The sequence below is a fragment of the Salmo salar genome, chromosome ssa02 (genome assembly GCF_905237065.1).
Source record: "Salmo salar chromosome ssa02, Ssal_v3.1, whole genome shotgun sequence".
Classification (NCBI taxonomy): Eukaryota; Metazoa; Chordata; class Actinopteri; order Salmoniformes; family Salmonidae; genus Salmo; species Salmo salar.
The window spans coordinates 58,134,294-58,157,860 of record NC_059443.1 but is presented as its reverse complement, the minus strand read 5'-3'; the positions used below and the strand labels follow the sequence as shown (position 1 = coordinate 58,157,860).

At 41.9% G+C, this 23,567-nt stretch overlaps 1 protein-coding gene across 3 annotated transcripts in view; it reads left to right on the top strand.

Moving 5' to 3' along the window:
• The window catches only part of LOC106587151 (V-set and immunoglobulin domain-containing protein 1), a 28,899-nt gene extending 10,761 nt beyond the window's left edge, over nucleotides 1–18,138 (top strand). The window contains exons 1-4 of one of the 3 annotated variants that reach the window (XM_014175224.2): nucleotides 15,494–15,769; nucleotides 16,139–16,468; nucleotides 16,983–17,161; nucleotides 17,534–18,138. In XM_014175224.2, coding sequence (XP_014030699.2) covers nucleotides 15,706–15,769; nucleotides 16,139–16,468; nucleotides 16,983–17,161; nucleotides 17,534–17,647 — 687 coding nt within the window. In that variant the 5' untranslated portion in view covers nucleotides 15,494–15,705 and the 3' untranslated portion in view covers nucleotides 17,648–18,138. Of the gene's footprint in view, nucleotides 1–15,493; nucleotides 15,770–15,802; nucleotides 15,962–16,138; nucleotides 16,469–16,982; nucleotides 17,162–17,533 lie in introns of those variants that run through there. The other 2 variants (XM_014175226.2, XM_045706811.1) reach the window with 2 other exon arrangements.
• Nucleotides 18,139–23,567: the final 5,429 nt, after the last annotated feature.

Genomic DNA, 23,567 nt, shown 5'->3' with positions numbered 1-23,567 from the left:
AATATTTACCAAGTAGGCTAAAATAAAAAGTAACACAATAAGAATAACGAGGCTATATACAGGGGGTACCAGTACCGTGTCAGTGTGTAAGGGTACAGTCTAGTTGAGGTCATCTGTACATGTAGGTGGGGGCGAAGTAACTATGCATAGGTAACAAACAAACATTGAGTAGTAGCAGCGGTGTACAAAGGGGGGGGAGTCAATGTAAATTGTCCGGTGGCAAATTTTATGAATTGTACAGCAGTCTAATGGCTTGGAGGTAGACGTTGTTGAGGAGCCTTTTGGTCCAAGACTTGGTGCTTTGGTGCTCTGGTACTGCTTGCCGTGCGGTAGCAGAGACAACAGTCTATAACTTGGGTGACTGGAGTCTCTGACAATGTTATGGGCTTTCCTCTGACATGCCTATTATATAGGTCCTGGATGGCAGGAAGCTTGGCCCCAGTGATGTACTGGACCGTTCACACTACCCTCTGTAGCGCCTTACGGTCAGATGCCGAGCAGTTGCCATACCAGGCGGTGATGCAACCGGTCAGGATGCTCTCGATGGTGCAGCTGAAGCACCTTTTGAGGATCTGGGGACCCATGCCAAATCTTTTCAGTCTCCTGAAATTGTCTTATTGGACAAGTTCAGGTGGTCCCTCCACATTTTGGTCAATCTGCTATCATTTTGTTCCTTGTGAATACAACCCTGGTTTGATTGAATCCAAGTCAGAGATGCGACACTGAACAGAAGACAACATGTCCATTAGAACAGGGTTCCCCAACTGGCAGCCCACGGGCCGGTGGTTTTATTTTGCCCCCCAAGTTTTCTGACCGCCCAAAAATATATATAAACTTTCGTTTTTTTTTTAATTTTCATTGTTGGACATTAAACACCAGGACTGTAAAAGCACCAGGAAATCAGCACCAAATGATTTTAATTTTGTAAATATGTTCCCAAGTATTCCCACACATAGAGAGATGTGATCATATACATATGTAAACAAGGTTTGAAATTATTATGTTTTCGTCAAACATATCTGTTTGGGCTTCTTGCGGTCAATTTGCAGTCTACAAATGATTTGTAATTATGTTCCGGCCCCCCGACCATCCACTCAATCTGAATCTAGTTGATGATCCTTGCACTAGAGGGAAGAGATATGAGATAGAGATATGGGCTAAGTTTTATTAACATTGAGAAAAAACAATATCTGAAAGAGGGTTGACATGAACGTAACTTGATATAACTTTGATATGCTTTAACATGCCTCTAGTTATGTGAATGCAACAGCGGTGAGCACCACCTTTTTAGCAACAAAAAAAAACATGCAGTTGAAGTCAGAAGTTTACATACACTTAGGTTGGAGACATTAAAACTCGTTTTTCTACCACTCCACAAATGTCGTGTTAACAAACTATAGTCCAACGCTCTAACCACTAGGCTACCTGTCGCCCCAGTTTCTAGAACTCTGACCTGAAGATCACTGACGTCATGATTCAACCATCTTTTTTTCAGAGAAAGCACCATAAATCCAGATAATATCAGACTTAGATGACAAAGTTTCATGACAGAATTTGCCCACAAGAAGGACCGCCACACCACCTTCCTGTTCAAGTGAGCAGAGCACAACACAGCACAGCAACAGTGAGTCCAAAAATGTATTGTATGCTACTGCATAAATTATGTAATATGCCAGGGAGATATGTATACTGTAGCTAAGAAAGTAACACTAAGTGTATGTTGCAGGGGTGTGGACTTGAGTCACAAGTATGATGACTTGCAACTCGACTTTGACTTTAACAGCAATGACTTGTGACTTAACTTGGACTTGCGCGCTTTTGACTCGAAATGACTTGATACCCTCCCCAAGCCCAAATATTAAGAATTATGCTATTAAAAAAAGTGTGCTGCGCATCAACTCTTAATTTAACGGATTACAGTTTGAATCGGACAGCAGCCAATCAAATTGTACCAGCTGAGAAAAAATTGAGTGTGGCAGTGCAGAGGAACATCGGCGAGTGAATTCAGATGGAGCCCTTGGAAAGATGATACCCTAAATTATTATTTTCGGATATAAAGACTACACTGTATCAACAAAAACGGATTGCAACTTGCAAAACATGCGGGAAGAAAATGACAGACGGAGGCGCAACAACTTCCAACTTTGTTCGACATTTGAAGCTGCACAAAGAACAGTAAGTCGTGGCTAATATAGCCGACAGCTATATCATTCATAACTTTGCCAGTGTAGCATGTTGGCTAACGTAACGTTAAATCAATGAGCCTCCACACAGTCAGTCAGTGCGGGAACGTGATCATTGCACCCAAGATTTTAAACTCGGACAAAACAGAGATGCTTGTTCTAGGTCCCAAGAAACAAAGAGATCTTCTGTTGAATCTGACAATTAATCTTGATGGTTGTACAGTCGTCTCAAATAAAACTGTGAAGGACCTCGGCGTTACTCTGGAGCCTGATCCCTCTTTTGATGAACATATCAATGACTGTTTCAAGGATAGCTTTTTTCCATCTACGTAACATTGCAAAAATCAGAAACTTTCTGTCCAAAAATAATGCAGAAAAATGAATCCATGATTTTGTCACTTCTAGGTTAGACTACTGCAATGCTCTACTTACTGGCTACCCGGATAAAGCACTAAATAAACTTCAGTTAGTGCTAAACACGGCTGCTAGAATCTTGACTAGAACCCCCAAAAATGATCATATTACTCCAGTGCTAGCCTCTCTACACTGGCTTCCTGTTAAGGCAAGGGCTGATTTCAAGGTTTTACTGCTAACCTACAACGCATTACATGGGCTTGCTTGTACCTATCTTTCCAAGTTGGTCCTGCCGTACATACCTACACGTACGCTACGGTCACAAGATGCAGGCTTCCTTACAGTCCCTAGAATTTCTAAGCAAACAGCTGGAGGCAGGGCTTTCTCCTATAGAGCTCAATTTTTATGGGATGGTCTGCCTACCCATGTGAGAGACGCAGACTCGGCCTCAACCTTTAAATCTTTATTGAAGACTCATCCCTAACAGTAGGTCCTATGATGGAGTGTAGTCTGGCCCAGGAGTGTGAAGGTGAATGGAAAGGCACTGGAGCAACGAACCGCCCTTGCTGTCTCTGCCTGGCCGGTTCCCCTCTCTCCACTGGGATTCTCTGCCTCTTATCTTTAAAATGGTGTAAAATAGTTGATTGTTTGAGAAAATTGAATTGTGGTATTTTAGTTGCTTTTGTATTTCGCGCCGTGCGATGCCATTGGCTGTTGGCTAGGGGTTCCGCAGGCGGAATGAGGTTCTGCTAGCGGAATGTCTGTCCTCAACAGGTTAAAGTTCAGTAGAGGAATGCATGGTCAAACCTTGGCCCTCTCTTCTCTAGGTAAGCTGCTCTTAAGAAAGAAAACCTGGGTGGGGTTTTATATACTGAACGTAGAAAAGTCTGTCACATGACGCCAGGTCCTGTCTGTGTCCCTGGGGGCGTGCCGATGACTTAGTTAAGACTTTGAACAGAAATACAATTCTCTCACATTAACCAGTTTAGGATAGGGGGCAGTATTGACACGGCTGGATAAAAAACATACTCGATTTAATCTGGTTACCACTCCTACCCAGTAACTAGAATATGCATATACTTATTACATATGGATAGAAAACACCCTAAAGTTTCTAAAACTGTTTGAATGGTGTCTGTGAGTATAACAGAACTCATTTGGCAGGCAAAAACCTGACAAGGTTTCAGGCAGGAAGTGGCCTGTCTGACAAGGTGTCGTTCTTCTTGTCTCTGTTTATTGAAGAGTGAGGATCTTAGCTGTCCCTTGACACTTCCTACGGCTGCCATAGGGTCTCAGAAGGCGGCAAAAAGCTGAATCGTGGCTTTGCAGGCTCTGGCTGAAACAAAGTAGCGCGTTTGGGTAGTGGCTGGTTACAGTACTGTGAGACTCAGGTGCGTGCCCGCGTCGACCGAAAGCTTTGTTTACTTTCCTCAGTTTGGCTAAATGGACATTCCCGGTCGGAATATTATCGCTTTTTTATGAGAAAAATGGCATAAAAATGGATTTTAAACAGCGGTTGACATGCCTCGAAGTACGGTAATGGAATATTTAGATTTTTTTTTGTCACGAATTGCGCCATGCGCGCGACCCTGATTTACCATTTCAGATAGTGTCTGGGACGCACGAACAAAACGCCGCTATTCGGATATAACGATGGATTATTTTGGACCAAACCAACATTTGTTATTGAAGTAGCAGTCCTGGGAGTGCATTCTGACGAAGACAACAAAAGGTAATCAAACTTTTATAATAGTAAATATGATTATGGTGAGTGCTAAACTTGCCGGGTGTCTAAATAGCTAGCCCGTGATGCCTGGGCTATGTACTTAGAATATTGCAAAATGTGCTTTCACCAAAAAGCTATTTTAAAATCGGACATATCAAGTGCATAGAGGAGGTCTGTATCTATAATTCTTAAAATAATTGTTATGCTTTTTGTGAACGTTTATCGTGAGTAATTTAGTAAAATGTTAGCGAATTCCTCCGGAAGTTTGCGGGGGGTATGCTAGTTCTGAACGTCACATGCTAATGTAAAAAGCTGGTTTTTGATATAAATATGAACTTGATTGAACAAAACATGCATGTATTGTATAACATAATGTCCTAGGGTTGTCATCTGATGCAGATCATCAAAGGTTAGTACTGCATTTAGCTGTCTTCTGGGTTTATGTGACATTATATGCTAGCTTGAAAAATGGGTGTCTGATTATTTCTGGCTTGGTACTCTGCTGACATAATCTAATGTTTTGTTTTCGTTGTAAAGCCTTTTTGAAATCGGACAGTGTGGTTAGATTAACGAGAGTCTTGTCTTTAAATAGCTGTGAAATAGTCATATGTTTGAGAAATTGAAGTAATAGGATTTTTAAGGTTTTGAAAATCGCGCCACAGGCTTAAAGTGGCTGTTACGTAGGTGGGACGAATTCGTCCCGCCTAGCCCAGAGAGGTTAACATCAGTACATAGCATCTCAACATATTCCAAATAGCTTTATCCTTATTCATTCAGTTGATACAACCATTTAGATGTAAGTCCCATAGCTGAGGCTATTATATAAACATTATTATGGTAATATGGCTGTATTGTCTCTCATGAGTTTCATAAAATTGTACCAAACGGACCAGTTCGTAGCTGGATTCTTCACCGATCTTTTATAACTTCTCCAGAACATAAATGTCGTTCGGTTCCCCCGTCCTGTGAGGTGGAAGAATTCCTTTGTCTCTCTATGAAACCTCACTCTGTCTCAAAACTGGGGCCATGAGGCAGGACATTCCCTTTGGAATTTACGACCACCTTCTGACCACAGCAGCCTGGGTGTAGGAGATAGAGGGAGATGGTGCAGAAGTAGGGGGATGGTAGAGGGGGGAGGGGGTCAACTGTGCTCGCTGTACTCAAAGAGGGCAACGTCATGACATACCCCCCTGGTGGTTTGGATCTTGTTTATCCTGCAAGTTACAAATCAACATAAAATCATGACCACGTGATGTCCCGTTTGTAGATCATCATTGCAGTCCCCTCTGGTGGTTGAACTTGGTAGGCTCTCTGAAAGCGGAGCAGTCCACCACAAGGATGAGCAGTTGATGTCCAGTTGATGATCGCCATTGCGGTCCCCTCTAGTGGTGTACCTTGGTAGGTTCCCTGGAAGCGGCAAAGTACCCCAGGAAGGGCCAGGGGATGTCCTGGTTGGTGATCGCCATTGCGGTCCCCCCCTCTGGTGGTTTACCTTGGTAGGCTCTCTGACAGGGGGCATGCCGCCACAAGGATAGGCCGTGGGTGTCCGGATTTGGGGTCGCCGTCGTCCAGACTGGAAGATCTGGGCAGTAATTTAGGCAGATGTTAACCTCTATGGGCTAGGTGGGACGCTAGCGTGCCACCCGTGGTGCACTCCATCAACAGCAGGTGCATTTCAAGAGCGGCAAATTTGAATCCAAATAAATGTCAAAATTCACATTTTTCAAACATACAACTATTTTACACCCTTTGAAAGATAAACATCTCCTTAATCTAACCACGTTTTACGATTTCAAAAAGGTTTTACGGCGAAAGCATACATTTAGAGTATGTTAGGACAGTACATTTACAAGAGTTGTGTGTAATGTTTTGTCAATTCAAAGACAGGGTCACCAAAACCATAAAACCAGCTAAAATGATGCACTAACCTTTTACAATCTCCATCAGATGACACTCCTAGGACATTATGTTAGACAATGCATGCATTTTTAGTTCTATCAAGTTCATATTTATATCCAAAAACAGCGTTTTACTATGGCATTGATGTTGAGGAAATCGTTTCCCTCCAATAACCGGCAGTCAAGTCAGCGTCACAAATTAAATAATTAAAATTAGAAAACATTGGTAAAATATTATATTGTCATTTAAAGAATTATAGATTTACATCTCTTGAACGCAATCAACTTGCCAGATTTAAAAATAACCTTACTGGGAAATCACACTTTGCAATAATCTGAGACCTGCGCCCAGAAAAATACGCGTTGCGATACAGACTAGACGTCATGTTGGGGAGATCTAAAATCGAAAATACTATGTAAATAATCCATTACCTTTGATTCTCTTCATCAGATGTCACTTCCAGGTATCACAGGTCCATAACGAATGTAGTTTTGTTCAAAAAAGCTCATCATTTATGTCCAAAAATCTCCGTCTTGTTAGCACATGATCTAAGCCAGCCGGACTTCTCGTCATGAACGAGGGGAAAAAATATATTTACGTTCGTTCAAACATGTCAAACGTTGTATAGCATAAATCATTAGGGCCTTTTTTAACCAGAACATGAATAATATTCAAGGTGGACGAATGCATACTCTTTTATAACGTATTGGAACGAGGGTACCCAACATGAACTCGCGCGCCAGGTGTCTAATGGGCCATCATCGTTCCATGGCTCTTGTTCGGTCAGATCTCCCTCCAGAAGACTCAAAACACTTTGTAAAGGCTGGTGACATCTAGTGGAAGCAATAGGAAGTGCCAAAATATTCCTCAGCCCCTGTGTTTTTCAATGGGATAGGTTTAAAGGTAATACAACACATCAGGTATCCACTTCCTGTCAGAAAATGTCTCAGGGTTTTGCCTGCCAAATGAGTTCTGTTATACTCACAGACACCATTCAAACAGTTTTAGAAAATTTAGGGTGTTTTCTATCCATATGTAATAAGTATATGCATATTCTAGTTACTGGGTAGGAGTGGTAACCAGATTAAATCGGGTATGTTTTTTTATCCCGCCGTGTCAATACTGCCCCCTAGCCCTAACAGGTTAAAGTCTTTTTATTTTTGTTACAAGCCGTGTTTCGTTAAAGCCTATTTATTTTTGTTACAAGCCGTGTTTCGTTAAAACCTGTGTAAAGTTCATTTGTTTCAATGTACCGGTAGGCACCTGCGGCTTATAGACATGTGCGGCTTATTTATGTTCAAAATAATATATTTTTTAAAATTCAGTGGGTGCGGCTTATATTCAGGTGCGCTTAATAGTCCGGAAGTTACGGTAACCGATCCATCAAGTCTGCTCCAAGTAGCAGGGGTACAGTTTCGAGGCTGGTAACATACACAGGGTGAACGAGCGATACGTCCTGGAAGTGTAGTTTCACCATGACTCTCAATGTGAGGGGCGAGGTAGTCTGAGTGACCCCTCGAAGTGTAGTGTCACATCGTTCCACTTTTAACCAACGTTTAGTTGGCTTCAAAGCCCTTTTGAGATCATCAAACAATGTTTGAGAGATGAGTGATATTGTCGCACCCGAATCTATTAGCGCATGACAAGGTAAGCAGTCCTCTAGGACTGTTTCCAGGTATGGCCGTTTAGATTCGTGGTTAGTGGACATATTCCCCACAAAGTGGAGTGGCCGTTCGCAACGACGTAATGTGCCATTTCTGTTCAAGGTGGAAGCAGATTGAGTTTTCGGATTTTGAGTGGGCTTGGCTTTAACGAAGCGTTTTACCTTTTTCTTCGCAACTTTTGTATCAGAGTCTATAGACAAAGCCCGGGGGCTTGTTTCTTGATCAAGCGGGCCCTGGATAGGGTCTTGAATGAGAGCGGGAGAAATTTGAACTTTAACGTCCTTGCTATGGGTGTTAATTTCTGCGGACCTGGTGTCCGGTAATTCCCCGTCTAGTCCTTGTGATTTATCTTTTACCCTTTTCTCAAATTGTTCTCGCTTAAGTTCTTCCCGTAGTGGAACTTCTGGAGAACATTGGTCTACGTTTTGATCATCCTTCAACCCTTTGTTACCCTTGTGCTCTGACACTTTTTGTGGGTTGGGTGCAGGAACGTAGCGAACAGGTCGATTGTAGCGGTAGTCATGTTGATGGCTACGTACTTTACAGTTATTTCGACCACGGAGGTTAATGGAATCATGGTTTCATGGTAGAAACTGTTGTTGTGCATCATCTCTCAACGCTCCAATACCTGATAATGTACCCTCTAACTGGAGTGAGTGCTCCTGGTCAAACTTCAATACCGAGTGGTCAGGGCTCTTAGCGTTGTGAACTTTTGATGCCTCAAAAGCTGTGCTTGCAAGCTCTCTGAGTTGTAAGATAAGCAAGCCAACGCAGGGCCCAAGTAGGTAATGAAGGTGGGATACATGTTCGACAGAAACATTTGTTTGAATGGTAACAGCTTTTCCATTCCTGTTTCAGTGAGTAGGCCAAAGTAAGCTGAACGAAGCCTATGTTATAAGCTTGTGGGTGTTCGTTCCGAGCTTGTTTGACGGTGTTAGCCAGTGAGCTATCGTGTTTGTGAGTCGCAGAACCACTGAATTCTAATTTCAAAGCTGTGGCAAGTTTAGCGTAGTCATTTAGCACGTGTTGCTGTTGTAGACTAATTAACCTTGTCACGTGTCTATTCGACGTTCGCTTCAACAGGTAAACCCTGTCAGAACCCGTAGCGTTCGGGTAGCCATCCAACGCGTCCTCTATGTCAGCTAGGAACGTCTCAGTATGGTTTGGCTGACCTGGAACGGGGTCAAAGGTGGGTAAATTCTTGACGAGTTTGTCAAGGTATTCCGCGCAAAGCGGGCAGAGAGGGTTGACTTCATCCTGTGGAGAAATTGGGGCCGAAAGGCCAAGAGGAGAAGCCAAGACTTGTTGTTGTTGGCCAAGAGGCGCCATATTACTCAGTGCCGAAGGGCCAAGAGGAGAAGACTGAGGGACACATGAGGGAGGCAAGGTCTGAAACCTATTGTCTTCACTCCTGTGAGTACAGGGCTCCGGTTGCTTGGATGGGTAGTCGCGCTGTAGAGCGTGACCATTCTGGATTTCCTCCAGATGGTACCTAAGGGTGGTATTCTGCTGCATTGCAGAGTCCACTTGAGCGCTTAGAGTACCGATTTTGGACACGTGAGTGTCACACCTGCTCCTTTCGGTCTCAAACTTATCTGTCATGGTTTGCAGATAGAGGTCTTGAGTACGGAGCGAGAGATTCAGTGATGAGATTTCCTCCGCTTGCTTAGAAATCAATATTTCCATCTTCATCACCTGAGTTCTCTCATCATTCATTTGGTCAGCGACTTCAATGAGTTCTGCTGATTTGTCATCCAACTTTGTCATTGTGTTCATTAACTGATCGTCTTTGGTCTGCAGCGCTTTGAGTAGAACCGTGTTACTTTGAGTAACGTTCAACAAAACTGCATGCAGGTTATCAAGTTGAGCGCTCCTGTTTGTAGATAACTCTTCAGATTTATCTAGTTTGGCGTGGACATCATCGTATTTAGTTTTGGCTAAATCGAGTTGTTCCTGTAGCATATGATTTTGTTCCTGTAGAAGACGATTTTGTTGAAGAGCTTGTGCTTGTTCATCGTCATACGTTTTTGCAATTACATTTAATTGTTCAGTTTTCAAGCGTAGTTCCATAGCTAGCAGAATTTTCTGCATTTGTCATTGGTTTCCCGGTTCTCTCCACCTGTCCCTTTATGTCTACCGTTACCTGCTCGTGCTTCAGCTGTGCACTGTGGTATTGGACAGATGCCAATCTCGGATGGCAAGACATCAGAGCTAGTATGGAGAGAACCTTTACGAGGCCTGCGCCCGATGGTTGATTTTGGAAAGCGTTGTCTGCTTTTCCACTAATGGCATTATTAGGGTTGGTATCGCTGCTAAGGTCAGAGATCAATCCTTTTATGGGTGGAGGTTCACTAATTAGCGGAGGAGTGGTGACCACCTCCTTTGATAGCTTGCACATTATTAGAAAAATTTAGAGGAAATTTTTTTTTCCTAATTTTCCAAAGTTTGGGTTTGGAATTCATTGGAGGCTGCAAAGACAAGTTCAATCTACTTATAGATGTTGACGAACCATCAGTACTGTACCAGTAATGTGGAAGATGGACATGAATGAATTTGCAAAAGCAAATTGAATTAACTAATCAATGGTAATGATTAGTCCTACCTGGGTAGGCTATCTGGGTATTAAACTTGAATTACCTGAGAGATTGCTTCATCCAGGTTAATATACAAAGTTTAAGTTGTCTCATTTAATTGGAAGAACCTAGAAAGGTATGTTCGACAATTTAACTTATTAAATTGATTGAGACGATAATCCATACAATCTCCATTGATTGGATATCATAAGTGTAAACCGTAGGTCAAATGTTGGGAACTTTCACCACTAGGGTACACTTCTCCCTTGGGCCAAAGCCACATGGGATTCCCGCTGGGGCGGGACTTCTGTCAGTACTGGATTACTGAATGGTTTTGCAAAAACCAAATTTTACTGATTGATCAATTTTAATGATACATCAAACCTGTATAGGCTATTTGGGATTTGAACTTTAATTAACCTGAGAGGTTTATTCATCTAGGTTAATGTGGGAAAAAGATTACAATGTCTCATTTAGAAAACTCATCAATTTGGATATTATTTAAAAGATTCACTTGAGAATGTAAATCTGGCAATTTCACTTATTAGTTCAATTGAATAAGACATTGATATCCGTCTGGATACCATAAGTAACGACTTGAGTGTCACCTGACTAATTCTTCTTGAAGGAAAGTACTGGTGACACTTCAGAGGTCCTTGATTGCCCACGCTGAAATGAAACATAAGTACTCAGGCCAGGACTTCCGTTCCGCAAGGCGGAGGAATTACAATGTGGCACAAAACAAAATGGCTGTTTTCCCTTTTGTTAGCTTTGCGTCTCGAGCAAGCTAATCCTACTTTTTGCATTCTTCAGGCATAACATAGGATTCCCTTGGCAAGGGAAATGTTTTACTCATAACGTATTATGTTCAAACCCTTTTCGGCGATATTTGTCGATGTTTTAACCGGAACTCGCGGCAAACAACGAAATGCGCCGTGGTCTACTCGCGTGGAAACACGAGAGAGACAGAGAGATACTTATCGCTGGTCAAGCTAATCTCTACTAAATTTCAATCGGCTGGCTCTTTGTCCTCGCTCGAGAAATTAATAATGACCGAGCCTACACGCGTCTGAAACAGCCCAGCGTTTGGCCAAACGCTCTATTTCTTAGCTTTATCAGCCCAAATACAGAAATGTATAGCTTACGCTACCCACTGACTGTCAGAGCACAACACGGAGGCATTTCTCCAGAGCACACACACACCAATAATTCCTGTCTACAATTCCCATAATGTATATAATAAACTTGGTATATTATGTAATCTGCTTTTAAATTTTATATAGGCTGAATAAAAATGAAAGCGTCATCCTATTTTGTTCAGAAATATCACTTCCAAGCACCAAAATAGGGTCCTCTCACAATGGAAAGTGGTGTGGGGGCTGTGCTTTGGCAAAGTGGGTGGGGTTATATCCTGCCTGTCCGGGGGTATCATCGGATGGGGCCACAGTGTCTTCTGATCCCTCCTGTCTCAGCCTCCAGTATTTATGCTGCAGTAGTTTATGTGTCGGGGGGCTAGGGTCAGTCTGTTACATCTGGAGTATTTCTCTTGTCTTATCCGGTGTCCTGTGTGTATTTAAATATGCTCTCTCTAATTCTCTCTTTCTGTCTTTCTCTCGGAGGACCTGAGCCCTAGGACCATGCCTCAGGACTACCTGGTATGATGACTCCTTGCTGTCCCCAGTCCACCTGGCCGTGCTGCTGCTCCAGTTTCAACTGTTCTGCCTGCGGCTATGGAACCCTGACCTGTTCACCGGACGTGCTTGTTGCACCCTCGACAACTACTATGATTATTATTATTTGACCATGCTGGTCATTTATGAACATTTTAACATTTTAACATTTTGACCATGTTCTGTTATAATATCCACCCTGCACAGCCAGAAGAGGACTGGCCACCCCTCATAGCCTGGTTCCTCTCTAGGTTTCTTCCTAGGTTTTTGGCCTTTCTAGGGAGTTTTTCCTAGGGAGTTTTTCCTAGCCACCGTGCTTCTTTCACATGCTTTGCTTGCTGTTTGGGGTTTTAGGCTGGGTTTCTGTACAGCACTTTGAGAATATCAGCTGATGTACGAAGGGCTATATAAAAATAAATTTGATTTGATTTGATTTGGAAAGGGTGGGTTTTCTAGTGACGTCTCACCTTAACCCATTCGGCCTACTTTGCTAGCGTTTATGTTGACCGGAGCGACACGGTACTTAAATACAGATACGCATATGGTCTGCCCACTGTCTTAGTGCGGTAGGCGAATAGACTAGTTCGGCTGATAATTTCTAACCTTACTCTAGAAGTTAATATTGACCGATAGAAATAGTACCGTTTGGCCTAACGGACTAAATCTGGAATTTATCCCTCATTGCTATCGACATACGACCAGAGGCTCTCAAAATAGCTTCTCCCAATGGGAACACACACAACCACTTTGTGTAGATAGCAGCCTGTTTGTACAATTCTGTTTGCACAATTGATATATAGAATTCCACAGCGAAGTCCAATTCTATCTTAGATTCCTCGCACGGGGGCTCCAATAATGTCGTGTCTTTGGCGTCATTAAACTGAAGACATGTTTATCAAATAACTCTGTCATTATTATTACGCGATTAAACTGATTAATCATGTAACTGTAATTAACTAGAAGGTCGGGGCACCAAGGAAAATATTCATAATTTTCCTAATATAACTTTCCAGATATCATAATATCTGATCCATGAGTCTTCTGATTTAATGACTTATTATTTACCTCGTCAGTCTCATTCCAAACGTCGTAAATCGTTGGTTAGCTGCACGAACCCAGTCTTCACTAAGTCATCCATACATCAATTGTCTTAAAATCATTTATTTACTAAACTAAGTAATTCACAGAAAGCATACAAAACAGTAGGTATCGTTACAAAGAAATTAGATTTACGACCGCTCTCACAGAGCCTGGGTGTGGGAGACAGAGGTAGGGGGATGGGGCATAGAAAACCCAAAGAGGGCAACGTCATGACAGCAGCTTCACGTATAAATGCAACTCATTAACCCACCCCCACACTGGACAAAGATGTATTATTAAAGGCCCGATTACCTGCATGTCCACCAATGTTATTTTAATGTTGAAATGTCCTTGTGGTCTGTCCTACATAGGGAAAGCCCGTAGAAGGCTTAAGACACGGATCAGTGAGCACCAGAGCAATATACGGACAGGTGAGACAAAACATCTGGTTGCTGTTCATTTTGTACAAGCTGGACATCCTATTAGTCCTCTGAGATACATTGGAATAGAAATGATCAAGATGTCACTGCAGGGGAGGGGACATTGAGAGGAAACTTCTTCAAAGGGAATCTTTCTGGATCCCCAGGCCCAACACACTGTCTCCTCTTGGCCTTAAGTTAAAGAGCAGTTTGACTTGATACTGTTTTTATAGTTTCAAAATGTCCAAATTGTGTTTAAAACAAATTCTAATTGATTACTGTATGTGTATGTATATTACTGTAAATATTGATCACATTCATTGTGTATGATCATATATTTTGATACATTGAATGTTAATACTGTGAAACTAGGTTATACATTCCTACCTCCTGTTTCAGGAAGTGATGTCACTAAGTACTACCCTAATATATAGGACCTTCCACCCCCACCTGGGATATGAATGTCTGATGAAGACCTAAGGGTCGAAACGTTATAAATAAACATCACCTGGGAGCATGAGCAGCAGTGTCCGGCATTATCCTTTCTGTTTTCCATGAGTTTCAAATAAGCAACCATAGCCTGCTGGTCCTGGATAAAAAACAGTTAAGAAATACTGTTCTTTAGTGGTTATTTTTGGTACAATTGTGTGTCCGATAGTTATCTTGTATGAGTGCCAAAGCGCGCTGATCGGAGTTTCCCCATCGTTGACATCTCCCTACAGCTTCCATGTCCTCCAGCTACAGCGGTAACGCTGACCCCCTTTCATCAAGCCGTCAAGAAGTCGTGCCCATCTCCCGCTACCCTCTATGATGGTCAGCATCATCACCAGCGTCTCCACCACCCTAATGTGTGCTGTCATTTTCTAATCTGGGGAATCCTGATTGTGCTACTACTAAAGAGATGGTGCTCTCGGCACAGAAACTGGGACGCTTTGGCTCAATATATATCAGGACTCTAACACTACAGGCATATTTTGTTTCACCTATATAGTTCATGTCTGTTCACTATCATTATCAGCTCTTGTTGTGTTCCTTTTGGTTTTGCGTTAAAAAAAAGATGAACAAAGTGGATGCCATGAGACCTGAGACCTGTCTGCAGGTCTAAATAATCCCCGTACACCCTACAGGTTACTTGCCTGGCTACCCAAACTCCTTGCTCCAGCCAAACGCTACACCACGCCCACTGACGCTAGTTTCTTCTCCGCAATGAATCTGGATCTGAGTAACCCCCCGATGAATTCTAGAATGGAAATCCATTCTAGACCATCTGATAGGTCCTACAAATCGATTGGTTGGGCCAGAGCCAGAACAGGTGAGTAAAGCACCGTTTTGAAAATTCATTATTGGCTTTGATACTCTGATTGGTTAGAGATGATCCTATCGCTGATGAATTGGTTTTGTACAACACCTCTCATTTTGATGTCATCACAAATGACTTAAATGATGGCAGTCTCAGACTGAAGTATGTAGCGAATGATACAGCAGCGGAATAATTCAGTTTGAGTCGTCAGGCAAACAGGTTACATATTTTGAGAGAGAAAACCCCCCCAAAAGGTTATGTAGGGTTATGTAACTAAGCTAAATGTAGCATTCAGATTTCATATGTTTCTATTATGTTTTGATTATTTACATAATTACAATATGTATGCCATTGAATTTATAGGATTTATAGCTGTCTCTTCCTTCTGTTGTAGTTATTCGGTTAGCCTTTTATAATTTTATTTATCACAGTAGAACAACAGTCTTGTTAGTTAATCAATCAAATAGATTTTATGAATACACTCTTCTGGGGAATGGTATAAAACCTTTTTCTTTCTGCCTGTTTTGTTCTAGCTGGACACTAGACGGCAGTCTCTCCTCAATAACTGAGTGAACTGGCAGCCAGAGGGTTGCTGGCTTCAATATCCCATGAGCTACTTTCCACCGTTGTGCTCTTCAGCAAGGCCTTTTTACCCTAGATCTCAAAAATAGAATTCAATTAAGGATTGTTGTTTAGATTGTGTATAATGTTCAATACTGATGGTTGATGAGGGAGTGGTGGTTGAGAAGGGGCTTTGATGACATAGACGCCACTTCCTCTGTCTTTAAAAGTCAGACCGACAGAGAGACAGCAGTAACCAGGGTTTAAGTGTTGGAGATGTTACTGCACTGGTGTCTGCTGTTGATCGGTTTCTCTCTCAGCACATCAACCACAGCAGCAGGTAATAAGACTAACTTTTTGTTTCTCCTAACATTGAATGTAGAGTCACCAGTTTGGGCTCTGTTAAGCCTTTTTGCACCAGGAGCAAAGTTTACACTAGATGCAAAGTTTGCACCTGTTTTTTCAGATGGGTATTAAACATTTTGAGACTAAAATGACATGGTAGTGTATAGTGCCCTACATGAAAACAAATGTAAGTAGAAAAAATACAATTTGAGGTTTGTTTTTGGTGTTTAACCCTTTTTGGGGGGAAAACGGGTTCAGCCTTTGAATTTCCACTATGACATTATTTTGTAGAAACATGTTTATCTATGTATTACAAATATTCTCTGACTCATGGTTTATCTTTTCATTCACCTCTTTTCTATAGAAGCAATTCTCTGGGTGAAGACAGGGGAGAAGTTTACCATGAAGTGCTCCACCACTCTAAAAGACCAGGACGGAATGTACCTGTATGTTGGGCTGGACAGGGACAGGGAGGTGTTGTATTACTACCAGCGTGGCTCCAAGCTGACCTCCAGGAAAGGCTACTGGGACAGAGTGACGACTGAGGGACCTGTGGACCAACTGACCATCACCGTCAGTAACCTGACCATAGAGGACACAGGAGTCTACTGGTGTGTTTACACAAAAGTCAACAAATCCACGTTCAATAATTTTAGCACCCAAGGCAAAGGCTCCACTCTGGTGGTGGTGAATGGTAGGTATGTGATTACACTCTAGGGCAGGGGCATTCAACTCTTACCCTACGAGGTCCAGAGCCGTCTGGTTTTCTGTTCTACCTGATAATGAATTGCACACACCTGGTGTCCCAGGTCGATATCAGTCCCTGATAAGAGGGGAACAATGAAAATAAGGAGTGGCTTCGAGGTCCAGAGTTGAGTTTGAGGGCTCTAGGGGATGTGATATGTTTCTCTTCTCATGAATTAACGGTCAATTTCACATGTAGAAAAATGTGTGTAATCTAGAACCCAGACTAGTGTTTCTCAATCTGTGGTTCATAGACAGGCAGGTGTTCCAGACTCATTTACTCAGCTCTCGAGGGTTAGTTTCCATATAAACAACCATGGCTTGCTGGACCCGATACAAACAAGTTGAGAAACACTGTTCTTCAGTGGCTTTTCTTTGATGCAATTCTGTCTCCGACAGAGTTATTTTGTGTGAGTGCTGCAGTATACTGATTCGATTTTCCCATTTGGTGATTTCTTCCATAGACGATGCCCCACAGCTGCCATGTCCTACAGCTACTGCAGTAACGCTGACCCCCTTTCATCTGGCCAATGAGAAGCTGTGCCCATCTGGCGTGGTAAACATCATCATCATCATCATCATCACCAGCCTCTTGACCATCCTGCTGTGTGCTGTCATTTTCCTCATCTGGGTCGCTCCACGGGTGAGTGTGCTGAAGGTTGCCTTGGTGATGGGTCAATCACGTGTATCTGTCAAAACGTTGTCCTTTATCAAAAAGTTGTCCTCGTCCTGCTAAACATGTTGAGAGCATAATACTGGTGTGCAGATTTATATTTTTTTCTAAACTCTGTCAAAACACAATGTCCTTTCAATGCCAGTCATTGTAGTGACTAAAATGGACAAAGGGAAATTCAGATGCATTATTTTTTTATCAATGTCCAAGAATAATTAAAAAGTGGTTGAAAAAAACAATTGGAACCATTTCCATGTTTAACCGCTAGGTTTTATGGGAATTATGGGAATTATTTGCTTGTAGCGCATAATATATGAATGAAGCAACATTCCTGTTTCACAGGTGAAGAGGTGCTGTAACCAGGGAGGATCCACACCCCAGGTCTTTCCTGAGTCTGTCTATGAAGACATGGCCAGGAAACACACTTATCCACCAGACACACAGGTAGAATCGTAGGTAGCAATTGTACCCCTATTCTGTCTCTACCAACGGAGGAACTAGGACCAGTGAGTTCTTCAAATGCTTTTTCTGAATATTGCTTCTTTACTTTCTCAGAATTGAAAAGCCTGTTCTGCTGTATTTCACAGTTCTAGCCTCAATGCAAGTCTTTGTGGTAAATTGTCTGTGTGTGTGTGCACGTATGTGTCGCACCATACCATGCTTATGTGTGTGAATAAAATCTCTATATGATAAGTATTCGTATTTCAACAGAAGACCAGCGGGAAGGAGGGGAACAGCCAATGTTATATTCCAGGGCTATTCAACTATATTCTTACGGGTGCTAGATGTAAAAAAGTTTTATTTCAGGGAGGGCGGACATTTTCCACATGCAATGCACACACACCAATAAAAGAAAAGGCTCAACGCTCGCTCACCATTTTATTATTTATTTATCTCAATAAATAAGACAATAACTATAGTGCTTTTCATTTTGGCACTGAACGTCAGATTTTGGCGCAGATATTTTATGAATGTTGATCTTTTATGAAGAATTGATCAAAGGGCCAGTCTAAATTAATAAATGGGCCGGATCTGGCCCGTGGGCCGCCAGGTGAATATCCCTGTTTTAGTCCATAAGGTGTAAAGGTTATAGCAATGGAGGCCTACCAATACCTTTTTTTCAGTACATCAGGTCATACGTTTTATATTGGTTTTAGTTTGAAATAGTGCTGTAGGCTGTGGTGTGTAGTGTTTTTAGGTCACTGGACCACTCAGGAAGCTGTTCCTGTGCATGTGGTCTGCTACAAAGTCAAAAGAGCTTCAACGTTAAAATGAGAACAGTTTGTTAAAACCTTTATTATATTTGATCATAGGTACAAATGTTTTAGCTGCCTAAACTTTATCAGGTACATCAGGATATAAGCCTACGAGTCAGTTTCAACTTCCTAAACATTATTTCCACTTTGAAAACCAGTTATTGTGTAAAATATGTTTTGGGGTGGGAAACATATTCACACCGTTTATTGCCTTTTAATCAAAATATTGATACATAATTAATAGTCATGTGATATTCAACTTGTGTATTCATGTTTATGTTGTATTTGTATACAGTTGAAGTCGGAAGTTTACATACACTTATGTTGGACTAATTAAATTTCTTGTTAACTATAGTTTTGGCAAGTCGGTTAGGACATCTACCTTGTGGATGACACAAGTCATTTTTCCAACAATTGTTTACAGACAGATTATTTCAATTAATCCCAATTCCAGTGGGTCAGAAGTTTACATACACTAAGTTGACTGTGCCTTTAAACAGCTTGGAAAATTCCAGAAAATAATGTCATGGCTTTAGAAGCTTCTAAAGCCATGGCTAATTGACATCATTTGAGTCAATTGGAGGTGTACCTGTGGATGTATTTCAAGGCCTACCTTCAAACTCAGTGCCTCTTTGCTTGACATCATTGGAAAATCAAAAGAAATCAGCCAAGACCTCAGAGAAGAATTGTAGACCTCCACAAGTCTGATTCACCCTTGGGAGCAATTTCCAAACGCCTGAAGGTACCAGGTTCATCTGTACAAACAATAGTACGCAAGTATAAACACCATGAGACCACGCAGCCGTCATTCCACTCAGGAAGGAGACGTGTTCTGTCTACTAGAGATGAATGTACTTTGGTGCGAAAAGTGCAAATCAATCCCAGAACAACAGCAAAGGACCTTGTGAAGATGCTGGAGGAAACAGGTACAAAAGTATCTATATCCACAGTAAAATGAGTCCTATATCGACATAACCTGAAAGGTCGCTCAGCAAGGAAGAAGCCACTGCTCCAAAACCGCCATAAAAAAGCCAGACTACGGTTTGCAACTGCACATGGGGACAAAGATCGTACTCTTTGGAGATATGTCCTTTGGTCTGATGAAACAAAAATAGAACTGTTTGGCCATAATGGCCATCGTTATGTTTGGATGAAAAAAGGGGAGGCTTGCAAGCCGAAGAACACCATCCCAAACATGAAGCATGGGGGTGGCAGCATCATGTTGTGGGGGTGCTTTGCTGCAGGAGGGACTGGTGCACTTCACAAAATAGATCGCATCATGAGGTAGGAAAATGTTGTGGATATATTGAAGCAACATCTCAAGACATCAGTCAGGAAGTTAAAGCTTGGTCGCAAATGGGTCTTCCAAATGGACAATGACCCCAAGCATACTTTCAAAGTTGTGGAAAAATGGCTTAAGGACAACAAAGTCAAGGTATTGGAGTGGCCATCACAAAGCCATGACCTCAATCCTATAGATAGTTTGTGGACAGAGCTGAAAAAGCGTGTGCGAGCAAGGAGGCCTACAAACCTGACTCAGTTACACCAGCTCTGTCAGGAGGAATGGGCCAAAATCCACCCAACTTATTGTGGGAAGCTTGAGGAAGGCTACCTGAAAAGTTTGACCCAAGTTAAACAATTTAAAGGCAATGCTACCAAATACTAATTGAGTGTATGTAAACTTCCGACATCAACTGCATGTGTATGTGGTACGCATTGGTGATGTTCAGCTATATTTCTTACAGTATATTGGATGTTTGGAAAGCTTTCTATCTAAACCAAGTGAAGACAAGTTCAGACAGGAAACCAGAGTATTTGCATCAGCTGATATCGCACCAATTAGGTTCACTCTACTGTAAAATGGCGGTCTATTTAGTCAACCAGGTAATACACACTAAATCCATGATGGCTGCTGCGTGCAAGCTATGCACTGGTGTTCTTGTTGACATGCTATGCTGTAACATGCAGTACTCGCCCTGCATGTCTGCTTTCTGACCACCCACCCCAGACTCCACCTGTTTGGGCACTGCTTTTGTTTCAGTCAGGGGGATTAGTATAGCATACCTTGTTCACTGTTTATTATTATGTTATTATAATGCATGCTCTGGCAGTGAGCTACCCAGAAGGAGCAGAGCCTAACGCCAAGAGTAACATATATAATGTGTTTTAATATTTTCTAATAAATGTCCAATTAAAATGTCAATATACATGAGCAGCATCATGAAGTTGTTTTTTCAACATACTATCTTCTACAATCATATCTAAAATCATAACCATAAGTCAAGTACTCTATTAATGTCACACATATCCTGTAAGCCAGACCTCCGTGTGCTGCTGGTGACAGTGACTTCTGATGTGGTGGCAGCAAACACATGCGAAACTAAACCCAACACCTCAGGGGAACATAAATGCATCTCTTTTACACGCCATCATTTTCAGAAACCAGTGAGTGAATAACTCCACAACCAAACACACAGAGCCTACCCTGCATGGCATACGAATATGGAGCGCAGGCTGTATCCCCACTCTCACACACTCTACTAGTTATTTATTATGGAGAGACATGTTGAGAGAGAAGTGTGTCTTAAAAGTCAAACTTTTTCTGAACGTATAAATCTTACTCTTAATCAGAATTCTTAAGGCCGATGTGGTTTTGTGTCTGCTACAACGGGTTGGTCAAATCAAGCATTGTGGTTGGTTGAGACGCGCTCTAAGCCATACAAAGAACCAGTTTAGCACGGGTAGACCTATAACGCAAACACGAGCATCTTGTTTTCTGTTCCATCTGAGAAATCCCTGCGCATCCATTGTCTCATCAGCCCAGCCAGCCAATTGATTAGCTGGATCGCCACTGTACAAAGCATCTAGACATTACTTCCCCTTGCTTATAGCCTAACGTTTGGTTTGCAACAACTGTCTCTCAAAATTTGCTAAATTGTTTCAATATTGAAATTCGATTCCCACTGTCCTGTTTGATTTGATTTATTAGGATCCCCATTAGCACCGGTTACTTTTACTGGGGTCCGACCTTACAAAAGACTTTACGATTTACATTTAAAAACATTAACATGTAGTGTGTGTGTGTGCGCATCTATTAGTTACACATACATGTCAGTATATACACAACGCCAAGTGGGTCATGGGGAGAGGCATAGTGCTGTGAGGTGTTGCTTTATTTGTTTTTTTAAACCAGGTTTGCTGTTCACTTGCGCTATATAAGATGGAATGGAATTCCATGCACTCATGGCTCTGTATAATACTGTATGCTTCCCTTTTCTGGACCTGGAGACTGTGAAAAGACCCCTGGTGGCATGTCTGTTGGGGTGTGTGTTATGTGTTATGTGTGTAAGTTGACTATGCAAACTATTTGGAATTTCCAACACGTTGTTTCTTCTAAAAACAAGAAGTGACGCAGTCAATGTTTCCTCAACTCTTAGCCAAGAGAGACTGGCATGCACAGTACTAATATTAGCCCTCTAATTACAATGGAGAGCAAAACATGCCGCTCTGTTCTGGGCCAGCTGCATCTTAACTCGGTCTTTCTTTGCAGCACTTGACCATATAACTGGACAATAATCAAGATAAGATTAAACTAGAGCCTGAAGGACTTGTTCTGTGGAGTGTGGTGTCAAAAAAGCAGAGCATCTCTTTATTACAGACAAACCTCTCCCCATCTTTTCAACCATTGAATTTACACTGAACAAAAATATAAATGCAACATGAAAAGTGTTGGTCCCATGTTTCATGAGCTGAAATAAAAGATCCCAGAAATGTTCCATATGCCCCAAAAAATGTTTTGCACAAATTTGTTTATGTAATGAAAATTATAAGATTAAAGGTTTGACTAAATGATTTCACCCTGAAAATGTATAACCGAGTGATTATAAGATGAAGGTACTAATGTGTGTGTGTGTGTGTGTGTAGGAAAAGTTGAAGCTTAATGATTTAGCAGTGTAAGCAAGACATTCAAGGAAAAAGGGGAGCTATTAACAGACAGCAGACAACTTGTGACTACTGTGAAACTGATAACAGGAAGAAGGTCTCCGTTAGGCTTACAGTAGATTATGTAACATGGGGCAGGATATGATAAGCAATGTATGTGATGGAGAAGACTTGTAAATAAGCATTGACAGTGTTAAAGAAGAGGAGGGGCAGTCGTAAGGGGTATGACATATGGTATGACCAAATGTTAGGTGTAAAAGGCTGTGTACATTGTATGATATTCAGAGCTCTCGTAAATAAACATTCTGACCAATTGTAAGCTGGCTCTCCGTCTGCTTCATTCAACCAGAATCTTACACCCTCTGGGGGGCAGACTGAGTAGTTTAATTGAAGTTCGGTTTAAGAACATTGATAACTTAATTCACGTAACAGTTTACATTGGTGTTAGTGAGCATTTCTCCTTTACCAAGATAATCCATCCACATGACAGTTGTGGCATATCAATAAGCTAATTAAACAGCATGATCATTACACAGGTGCACCTTCTGCTGGGAACAATAAAAGGCCCCTCTAAAATGTGCAGTTTTGTCACACCACACAATGCCAAGTTGTCTCAAGTTTTGAGGGATTGTGTAATTGGCATGCTGACTGCAGGAATGACCACCAGAGCTGTTGCCAGATAATTTTATATACATTTCTCTACCACAAGCCACCTCCAACATCGTTTTTAGAGAATTTGGCAGTACGTTCAACCGGCTTCACAACTGCAGACCACCTGTATGGCGTCGTGTGGGTGAGCGGTTTGCTGAAGTCAACGTTGTGAACAGAGTCTCCCATGGTGGCGGTGGGGTTATGGTATGGGCAGGCATAAGCTAAGGACAACACACACAAGTGCATTTTATCAATCACAATTTGAATGCACAGAGATACCGTTAGGAGATCTTGAGGCCCATTGTCATTCCATTAATCCGTCACCATCACCCCATGTTTCAGCATGATAGTGCACAGCCCCATGTTTTAAGGATCTGTACACAATTCCTTGAAGATGAAAATGTCCCAGTTCTTCCATGGCCTGCATACTCAGACATGTCACCCACTGAGCATGTTTGGGATGCTCTGGATCGACAGATATGACAGCATGATCCAATTCACACCAATATCCAGCAACTTCGCACAGC